This window comes from Amblyomma americanum, chromosome 4 (genome assembly GCF_052857255.1).
Source record: "Amblyomma americanum isolate KBUSLIRL-KWMA chromosome 4, ASM5285725v1, whole genome shotgun sequence".
NCBI classification, from domain to species: domain Eukaryota; kingdom Metazoa; phylum Arthropoda; class Arachnida; order Ixodida; family Ixodidae; genus Amblyomma; species Amblyomma americanum.
Genome location: NC_135500.1, coordinates 154,082,679 through 154,093,309, shown reverse-complemented (window position 1 = coordinate 154,093,309; position 10,631 = coordinate 154,082,679). Strand labels below are relative to the sequence as shown.

Below are 10,631 nucleotides of genomic sequence, written 5' to 3'. Positions count from 1 at the left end.
GCCTGCGTGCCAATGGAGGAGAGTACGGGGCCTCCTACATCGGTGGAAAAATTATTCTTCAGTTGGGTTGCTATATCGATTTACTATTGGGGCCGCCACCTTGAATTCATCGGACTTCGAAAATTTCACGCCGAAGGGAGGTGGTAGCAGACCCCAAGAAATCGAGAAACGTGGTGAGTAAGAGCTCACGCTCTTACACCCTCGTTCACAGAACCGCGTTTTCGCTACCTCCTCTGCTGACTGAAGTGGTTAGCGCGAGGGGAGGAGAGTCAGGCGCCCTCCACCGTATTGTTTTTCGAAAAGATGAGGAAGGCTGCTCCCCAGTCTGCGTGTACGTGAAGCCCCAACTGTCACCACTAAAGGCCCTAGATCAGTCCTTTAGTCGGCACCAACTTTCGAAATAGGGTGGAAAGAGCATTTGTCGAAAGGTTACAATAATGCATTCTTTTGAAGAGTACTTGTCTCCACTAGCTCATTGCGTTGGCACCCGTGCTCTGTTGTGTCCTTTCAGCAACTTACCTCTCATAAAACTAAAGGGGCACCTAAAAATTGGTTTTTGAGGAAAGGAAACGGCGCAGTATTTGTCTCGCATTGGTTTTTGAGGAAAGGAAATGGCGCAGTATCTGTCTCGCATCTCGGCGGACACCTGAAGGGGCATCTCCCCCTTTCCTTTTCGAACGAGGATGGGAAATTGCAGTCTCTCAACGAGGAACGACCCGCCGCGGTGGCTCAGTGGTTAGGGCGCTCGACTACTGATCCGCAGTTCCCGGGTTCGAATCCGACCGCGGCGGCTGCGTTTTTATGGAGGCAAAACGCTAAGGCGCCCGTGTGCTGTGCGATGTCAGTGCACGTTAAAGATCCCCAGGTGGTCGAAATTATTCCGGAGCCCTCCACTACGGCACCTCTCTCTTCCCTTCTTCTTTCACTCCCTCCCTTGTCCCTTCCCTTACGGCGCGGTTCAGGTGCCCAACGATATATGAGACAGATACTGCGTCATTTCCTTTCCCCCAAAACCAATTATTATTATTATTATTAACGAGGAACGACGGGAGCGTCACGTAATCGCGACGAGTGATGAGTGTGACGGATGTGCTGCAGTGGAAACACTAGAACACCTGCTCCTTCATTGTAGCCTTGTTTACATGAGCCCGACAGCGGCGGGTCGAGTAGGGCCGCGCCAGATGTCGGGATGACCACCCGACGCGACAGCGTTTATAAGAACACATTTTCTGTCGTGCAGAGATCGCCGCTACCCCTAGCGTCGAGCAAGCAAACCACGCGCGGATGCTAGAAGAGGAGCGCCCAGGCTTGCGCAGCGCCGCCAGACCAGAGAGGAGGCAGGAGAGGAGGCGCTAAGCCGATGCGGCAGCGTATACATGGTCCTTTCAACCGGTTCTGGCCAACGTCGGGACGAGTCAACCCACCCCCTGCAGCCGGGATGGACCAGCTCGACTCGACGACCACTTAGCTCGACCCCCTAGCGTATACATGAGCCCGACAAGCGGTTTCTGCCTGACAGCCGACTTAACCCGCCTTTTGTCGGGCTCATGTAAACCCCCAGTGTGCCGCGTTCGCCGATGCTTGTCGCGATATGCTTGCGGCCTATAGGGCGCTGGGCGTACTACCAGACTCCCTCAAGACGCTATTGTGGCCGCAGGGCAGTGCGCGCACTCGTGGGCGAACCTTGGTGAGCCTCAGTGCATCCCTCGAACACACGGGCTTGACGTCCCGTCTGTTTACCGTCAGGTAGTTACACGCAGTGACTGAACGCTCCGCGAGTTCTACCTTGGACGATTGACAACTGGATGCCCCACTCCAGTTGTAGCCAACACAGTGCTGTGCGCGTGTTTTAATTCCTCCAACATGAACAAATCACGCGCACAACCTGGACACATTCCTTATTGCGTAAATAGTTTGTATATACTACTTCTCCCCCTATCCTCTCTTGCTGTCCCCTCACCTCTTTCATTTCATTTCTCCATTCTGTCTGCTGTCCTTTATTTCCGCTGCCCCAGCTCAGGTGCTTCAGTATCGATGGCAGATGTCGGGGCTAGCAAACCCCATATTTCCCTTCCCTTTTACTATTATTTTAATAAAAAAAAAAACCACTACCACCGCCAGGAAAGGAAGTGAAGCCTGTCTCACATATCTCTGTGGGCACCCGAACCGCGCCGTATAGAAAGGAAAATGAACTAAAAATTGATTTTAAGGAAAGGAATCGACGCGTCTGACATATCTCTCGTTCGGGCGCAGTGAGGCCGGGCGGGCACGCAGGAATCACGCGGTGAGCGGCGAACAACGCAGCGCACATCCAAAGCGCGTTCACCACGAAGCTTGCGGCTTGCTGCCCGTTCGTTCGGCACGGAAGCTATGCTGGCGTTTGGGGCATCGGGTTTGTCGAGAACGATGTGCCGACGAACTACGACTGCAACTTGAGTCCCGCGCGTTTCGGCAAGGCGCCCGGCAGCGCTTCTACGTGGTTTGCCGCTCCGCGCGTCCGTTTCACCGTATACGTAGTAAAGAGTTTTTTTCTAACGGCCAAGGAGTCGCGCCGAACGGGCAATGGCGTTCCGTGGACTCCCTGGCAGTGTTGCAACACGCTCTCGCGTTCCACTCTTAAAGGCGAAGCTTAAGCGTCCTCCATTTTTTTTTTAAATTTCCCCTCTTTTGTGGACTGCTCTCTATGGTGCTGCCCTAACATACCCGGCAAGTTTTGCAATTTTTATAAAAAGGTGTTTCGCGGCTAAGTACAACTCAGAAGCGTCTTTTTCCCAGCTGCGGCGCAGTGTCGTCGCGAGCAAACGACGAGTCGCAAGTCATGTTCATGCCAGCGACCGATATCGGCGAGTAAGGAGCCAGGCGCGTGCAGGCTCAGCATGTTTTAGCTGGCTACGTTGCTGTTCGGCTTATCGCCAAAACGCGGATGCCACGGCGTCAATTCGTGGGCACAATGATGTAGCGAGATAGGTGTCTTCGCTTTGCTGATGTTAGAAAAAGAAAGCCGCGGCCGCGACTTTTTGTTTTGTTATGCGCTGCACACGCTCTTTTCTGCAGGCACAAGAGCTTACGCCCATTACAGGTGACAACGAAGCATTGAGCGCGGAGAAAGCCAGCAGCAGGCCGCCGAAAACGCCCAACGAAAAGTGCACGTTACTAGCAGACGGTGGTTCAGCCGATTTCAGCAGCAGTGCGATGGTCTTACAGGCGGTAATAAGACACAGCCTCGGAATTCACGACGCAGGTGCTCGGCGAAAACAAGGAAAGAAAAAATGTTCTACTCGAAGACGGATTAACTACGTTAACGCGAAAATGTATATGAACACCATCTCCCCTCAGTCACTTCTCATGGGCAGAAGAAGCAGACGACGACCGAAGGTAAAGAACGTGCATGAACGAACGTCACTCGCGAGGCACTCCGCGCTTATAACACGAGCGCCCAGCGTCCGAGAAAGCAGACGCATCACCGAAGACTCGACGTGCAGGTTGCCACTCGAGCGACTATTGTGCGTCCGTTCTCCACCATTTTAATTACGTGCGTCGGCAGCAACGCATCTCCTGCTCCACTCGCGCGAATTCGAACATGGCGTCAGCAGCGTCCCGGTCTGTCCAGTCCGCTCCCGGCACAGGCGCCGGGCCGAAGGATGAAGACACCAAGAAGCCCGTGAGCGACGGATGTGGTGAACTGCTGGGCTCTTGCAACCTGTCTGCGAGCAGTAGCGACAGCGACGAGAGCAGCAGTAGCGGTAGCAGCAGCTGCAGCGGTTCCAGCAGCGGTTCCAGCAGCGATTCTAGCAGTGATGAAGAAGACGGCAGCGCTTCGGAGACCGTTGACGTGGTCGGTGAAGATGCGCCCACGGCCAGCCCCAGCATCGAGGGATTCCAGAACGCGGCGTCGCCACAGCCGTCGAGCACGCAGGCCGACGAAGGCACGGACGCCGATCCCGAGAAACAAGTCTCCGTCGGCGGCGCAAGCAGCGTTCCGCTTGAACCTGCGGTGAGGGTTCCACAGCTGACGCTCGTGAACAAGGCTGTTTTTTCGCCCAAGATGGAACTGCAGGTCAGCCCACAGGGAAGGTAAGTTTTCGAAAGCGCGTCACCTCGAAAGTCCACTGAAGCGTTGACAGTGTGAAAGCAAGGAAACCGTGGCGCAAATGGGAGATTAGCGGAGCGTCTCCTGCTTCCTTTTGTTTACCGTCCAAGCAGTGTTACGTATGTTTATGAAAATGACTTTGCTGCATGCGATGTGCGCGCTCACACTGCGTTCTCGAGCATAACAAAGGATCGTCGATCGCCATTTTTTGCTACCCCTAACTGTCATGGCCTCTTTCGGCTGTCCTCTTCGCATGTAGTGGTTCCTCGGTTGGTAATGATATAGAGACGTTCTTCCCGATTAGAAATGAAAAAACTGTCCCTTTGGCTTCGGCCAGTTTTTTTTCCCCGAATTACATTACCTAGAGCAGAAAGAAAAGTTGCGCACTTAAGACCATTGTTCACTTAGAGCACGCCGGGAACATTCGTTCTTGGCTTGGCCAGCGTTGGCCTCGAAATGTGAATTCTACCGCGGATTCTTCGCTGTTCCGCGATAGTCGCCGTATGCAGGTTACATTGATGTAATAGGATTTTTTAGCTGCTGAACGAATCGACCGCGAATTTTCGTTATTAATCTTGTATGGAAATTAGGAAAGCACTCCTGAGAGGTTCACCACAAGAAAGCTTGCGAGTGGTAACAGCATCCAAGCTTGTTGGTGCGCGGTTGAACTGTAGCGCAGCAGTTTATGGGCCAAGCGCTATCCAAGCCAATTACGAAACCTAATCTACCCGCTATGCTGTACGCCACTGGTGGATGAAACGCAACCGCGCAGCTGGCAGAGCACGGACGCTCGTTCTGTTCGTATCTAGAGAGACTGTCGGGCAATGTGGCGTTATCAAAGCATCACAAAGCTTGTTCTTCCTCTAACTGTGCTTACTGTTGCGGCGGCGCTATCGGCACGGAAATGAAGTCCTTCTGGCGTGCATCGTCATCAATTAACGAGCGGCTCATTTGAATTGTTTAAAACGGTCGACGAAAGCAGTGGACATTCTTCTTATGCGCAGGCTGATGCAGCCAGCTCCGATTGTCTGCTTTACTAACCTCATCGACGAGTTGCAGTACGTGGTTTGGGTCAGCTTCATCCAAGACTCTGGCATATGTGGTCAGTATATGTTCAGCAACCTTTGTGTTCACATGTGTGCGCCAAGGCATGAACAATGTACCTCTCCGATTTGTGCAGCTGGCGAATACATGCACCCAGAATCACCCCGGCCGGGCACTTCTTGGAACGGTAAACCACTGTCGTTCTCCAAGCTCAAGCTTTACACCTACAACGGTACCTCCAAGACTCCCGTAAGTGCACGTGACCGCACACAAGCTTTATGCTGCGTATACATTGCTGATTCGGGCGTGCATCATTCCGGTACAAAGTGTATGGCATCAGTACGAAAACAGCTCCACTTTGTGACTAGGATAGGGCCTTACATTTTTGGGCTTTTACCCGATTCTCTCATCCAGAACAGGTTCCTTAAATATCCAGTTAGACCCGTTTGTTGACCGAAAATTTTCCTTCTCGGTGATGTATTTCCCTGTGCACAAAGCTGGATACTGTTCGAAAATCAGCGGATATATCTTGTGCTCTTTCTCTTTGCGCAGCAATGTTTTCAGTTATCTGATTGCTTTAAGCCTGTTTCAATGCATCATTCATGACACTGCTTAAATTTGAGGATAAGCTCAGAGCGGTTCAGAAAAGCGAGGACAGCACATAAGTAGCGACCAGGTGTATCACTGTATGAAATGCTACCCACACTAATGACACCTTGTTCCAAGGTCCTTTTGCATTTAAAGTCTCCGCTATTATGTTGGATGACTCCTTTTTCAATGTACAAATAAAGGTGAACAGTAATAGAAGTTCTGTGCAGGAGGTCATATGCTTATGTAACAAGATAGTATTAATAAATGAGAGAAATAAATATTTGACAGTTGCTATAGTTATCAATGAACTTTCTGTTTGCACATTTTTATGAAATTGGCAACAGCTTTTTGTCTCACACACATACACAAAAAAAAAATGCGCTGATAGTAAATTGTTTTGTAAGAAGAAAAATACCTCAAAAACCCAAATTATGAAAAGCGAATTGAATACCAGGTGTGCACCTGAATTTGCACTAAAAAAAATATAATTGCCCTGAATAAATTGATCCCACCCTTCTTGATTTTGAAAAAGTTTAACAAAATTCCACATGGATGGCTAATGCACATATTTACAATAAATAGCGACCCAGTTTTTCTTTCGTGGATCAAAAGCTTCCTTAATGAGAGAAAGGAGTTTGTAGTCATGTCTATTCCAGCTTCCGTTCCTTCCGGTGTTCCCCAGTGACGAGTTCTGTGTGCCCTTTTCATTCCAATCTTCATTAATGGTATTCCTAAGAGCTTTCTTTTTTAGACAGCAGGCCGAAATAACTGATTATAGACAGAGCTTACAGGCTAACCATTCACAGTGGTGAACTGTTGCAAGAAGTGGCATATTCCCTTAAATGTTTCCTAGCATAAAATAAAGCTTTTTCATCAGTGCTAGAAAATCTCTCACAGGTATCCCCTCTGCAATTTTCCTTTGCAACCTCCTAAACCACACACAAATATCTTGGACCACATCTGTGTGATGATCTTGCATGGCCAGCACACATTACTTGCCACACACATATAAGGTCTGTTCGATTCACCTGCACTCCCTGCACCAGTTCTGTGAAGTTCCGCGGCGGTGCCGCGAGCGTGCAGCGCCAGTTCCAGAGGTTCAAAGACTGCTTGGCACTGGCTGCTTCCAAAACGAATGGTCGAGTGCAGGCTTGGTCGTCTGCTAGCCTTGGCGTCGCCACCAAATTGCAGCCAGCAGCGTGGCGTCCAAATCAACGGCCGCCAACATCCCGAACCGTGTGAAGAATTTTCAAGCAGCACATCGCAGTGAAGTGTTGCCATGAATCAGCCTCGATGCAACCTCGCGGCAGCTAAGCGAAACATACGTATACGCACGTGTTTTTTACTGAACATGACTGAGGTGTGTGCGTGCCGACTTGCATGCTTAGCGGTTGTTGCAACAATGGGCATCATGCGCTGTATGCACGTCTGTACTCTTTAGTTAACATAACCGGCTTCGAGTACTAATATAACTTTATTAGTAGAAAGGAAAGACGCCAGTTACAGATCCATTGAGAACACGATGGTCGAGAGATGCAAGGTGCCGGCGAGGGCCGCCGTCGCCGCCTTCTCGGGTGGCCACTCATGTTCCATGAGAGTCGGCGGGCCCGTGTGAGGCTTTGTTATCATCGACGAGTGGAATAATTTGAGTATATCTGCCGTTTATCGCAAAGCGCAAGCCGTCATCTGCTTCCATGGTGGCTGCAGCATTTCGGCACCGACCATTGAAAAGGTGCAGAGTTTTCCTGCACTTTTCTGAACTAGACCTGCACGTCTGCACTTTTTTTTAAAGGCGTCGTGCAGACAGCGCCATCTTGCACCGCTGAAACGAATGGCGAAATGCAGCACCGCGAGAACCAGTTCACGTAGTGCGGGCGAATCGAACGGACCTATACACACCAGGGTAAGAAGCACAGCTGCCACAGCAGCCATGGATCTCAAATCATGCCAGCATATCTCCACTACGCCACAGTCAAGAACTAGCTAATCTAGGACTATATCACTGATACTATTTGCATTTACCATACATCCACAAATGTTCTTGGTTTTCAGCCCACTGCAAAAACAGCCTTAAGGTGTCACACTCTTGCTTAAAGATAAAGCATTGCACACTCACTCTTAAACCAAACAGTAAGGCTGGAAAGGCCTTGTCAAAGAAAACTTGAGAAATTTTCAAGACAACGCAAGCTTCTGTGTCCTTTACTACAGAAGTGTTTTGTCTGACTTTTGAATTCTATTTCTTTAATTAGACAACTCACTGTCTTTATCAGTTCTTAGTCCGTGTACCATTTTTCTCAAAATGCACTCTATTATTCGTTATTGATGTGTCCTGTGGAAGCCATTACACACTCTGCAAGTCTGTGTGCACCATTTTTGTGCATGCTGTTCAGGAATGTACAGTGAGCATTAAATGGGCTATGTACTGGATATCTAAAAATGAAACACGCACACAAGGTAATACCTGGAGAAGGGGAAATAAAGGCAGGCTCCATTCACCCCTCTATGCAGCGGTCTTCGCATGATTGAAGTGATAGCGAGCGTATAATCTCATGTAAGGGCCACACCCCCCCACATTGGACTAGATAAATGAGAAAAATTGATTTATGTGAAGCCTCACCTTCAAAATTCACACCAGTTTTAAACAATAAGTATAGCCCTTACATGCGTTTATACAATGATTTAATGTGCTGATATTGAGTTTCCTTTATGTATTCTCAATTTTACTGCTCCTGTTTCACTTGTCTTGAGTTTCATTTTTGCTAACAGTGCAACTTTTTTCTAATATTATTTGACACGAATGGATAATTGACTCTCCAACTTCAAGTCTAAGGGTATCGAGGCTGTGCCTTGCTGTTAACCAGTAATGGATGCATTAAGGATGCTTTTGGTAGTTAAGCCAAAATCAAAAGTGTCAAACAGCCCTAGTGACTACATGCCACTGCAGTTCCTCTGCTTAAACTGCATACGAAGTACTCATAAGGGTGCCTCACAGGAGCCTACTGTTCCAACACAGTTGCCTAACAAGTCACCTGAAGCAATCAAAGAAGGCAGAGGGCATTTTTGTGGCACTTCATTTCACTGTATGCAGAAACTGGCACATGCAAATGTAGTTGCTTGCAGGAAACTATTCATTTTCACAGATGGGGGGGTCTCCAGCCAGTTACATAGGGCCTCCCATGTGGTTTTAAAGTTATCTACATTTCATATGCTTTGAACACGACTCTTGATGTCACCTGGTTACTGCTGTGCATTTGCAACATGGTGGAGAGATCCAGTGTTTGCTGCTTGTCTTGCAGCATTAGCTGAAGCACACTAGTAAAAAGTTGGTAAGGAGATTATGCTGCTGGGCTAGTTGGTGTCACACGTTGCGAAGCTGGCACGAAAGCTAGACGAGGGAAAGGAAAAAGGTGAAAGTCTTCTGTCCACCGTTTAGTTTTCGCGCTAACTTCTTCCTAACTTGCAAAAGCTGTCGACTAAAGCCATAATGCCTTGCACGTATCGGCAGGGAGGGAGAGCAATCTTCAGAGCAAGTTCACTTCTGGGCTGTCCATAATGTGCAACAGTTGCGGCACTTTTCTTCTGATAACATTTGCTAACTGCATTGCATCCTAAACAGTGAAAGCATTTGCCTTCAATCAACAGCTCTTCAACCTTACCCCATTTGGAATTGCTTTTCCTTCTTGTATACTCCATGCAGATTACCCTCATTTGCAACAAGAATTACTTCCTTCAGATTAACTTTGGCAATGTCAACGAACATGGCCACATCCTGGCGTCCACAGTCATTCGCCAGGCCATCATCGGCACTTGGTTTGTGGCTGTGAACCACAGCCACACCAAAGCCTTGGCATCATCACGCAAGAAACCTAGGTGAGTGTGGTATATTTTGCACATAGCTTCCCCTCTTTCTGGCTCGTCGTAAATGCACACAAAATGATCCATGTCCTCAATCTTTCACAGCCTTGCCAAAGCCTTGGCATTATCCAGCAAGAAATCTAGGTGAGTGTGGTATATTTTGCACATCGCTTCCTCTCTTTCTGGCTTGTCATAAATGCACACAAAATGATCCATGTCCTCAATCTTTCACTTGGTTTGTGGCTGTGAACCACAGCCCCACCAAAGCCTTGCCATCATCCAACAAGAAACCTACGTGAGTGTGGTATATTTTGCACATCGCTTCCTCTCTTTCTGGCTTGTCGTAAATGCACACAAAATAATCCATGTCCTCAATCTTTCTTTTCCTCTTCACAGCTGATCAGTCCGTGGTCACATCTTTACTCTCACTTTTTTTTGTTTCTAGTCACGCGCACATGCCTGCAAACAAGCGGCACAAGTCCAACCGGACATCACGAGGCTTTTTTGTGTCATGAAAAACTACTCCACTAGGTCCATTATCATTGTCTGTGCAATAAAAAAAGACATCACTAGATTTACTGTGAGACTTTCTTGTGCAATAAAAATGCCACCAAGTCCAGGAACTGTGAACATTTTTTTTTTTCTCTGCCATTTAATAACACGTGGGATACACTTACAGCCAAGACAAGGAACAAAGCAATGGAGTGTGTGTGGCTACTTGGGGAATAAAAAAATAGAGCTGCGGCAAGTGATGCTGCTGCTCCTGCACAAACTCCAATCTGAAAAGAAAAGAGTGGGCAAGTCTGTTAGACATACATGGCCAACCATACACCCTGCATATTGTCGAAGCACTTAATTTCTGTGACAAGTTTCTTTCCAAGGTGCCGGAATGAGACATGCAAAAAAAAAGGCAAGTTCATAGGCTTTTTTTGCCAACTCCACGAGACTCAAGAGGGCATTTTAAAACAGTGAACTTGCTCCTTAGCAGGGGCATCACACAGCGCATAATATGTGTTGCAATTTAAAACCTGTACTTCAATTGCTGTGCAAC

The 10,631-nt window shown here is 48.4% G+C and overlaps 2 protein-coding genes across 3 annotated transcripts in view; one reads left to right on the top strand and one right to left on the bottom strand.

Moving 5' to 3' along the window:
- Nucleotides 1–2,903: 2,903 nt before the first annotated feature.
- LOC144128540 (uncharacterized) lies at nt 2,904–10,198 on the top strand. Of its 2 annotated transcripts, none has more exons than XM_077661994.1 (7): nt 2,904–4,074; nt 5,095–5,192; nt 5,271–5,383; nt 9,423–9,595; nt 9,686–9,724; nt 9,837–9,875; nt 10,026–10,198. In XM_077661994.1, exons 1-7 carry the CDS (start codon nt 3,581–3,583, stop codon nt 10,093–10,095), a joined length of 1,026 nt encoding a protein of 341 aa, XP_077518120.1. In that variant the 5' UTR covers nt 2,904–3,580; the 3' UTR covers nt 10,096–10,198. The 2 variants fall into 2 exon arrangements, with proteins under 2 accessions (XP_077518120.1, XP_077518121.1); XM_077661995.1 differs by having other exon boundaries at nt 3,012–4,074; nt 9,977–10,198.
- LOC144128539 (cleavage and polyadenylation specificity factor subunit 6-like) overlaps nt 10,196–10,631 on the bottom strand; it is a 56,013-nt gene continuing 55,577 nt past the window's right edge. The window contains 1 exon segment of the mRNA XM_077661993.1: nt 10,196–10,359. The gene's annotated coding sequence lies outside the window, so the exon portion shown is untranslated.

Coding starts and splice junctions, on each gene's coding strand:
- LOC144128540 (XM_077661994.1), top strand. CDS start 3,581: ATGGCGTCAGCAGCGTCCCGGTCTGTCCAGTCCGCTCCCGGCACAGGC. Junction 4,075..5,094: donor CAGGTCAGCCCACAGGGAAG/GTAAGTTTTCGA, acceptor TCTTATGCGCAG/GCTGATGCAGCCAGCTCCGA. Junction 9,876..10,025: donor TCATCCAACAAGAAACCTAC/GTGAGTGTGGTA, acceptor TTTTGTTTCTAG/TCACGCGCACATGCCTGCAA.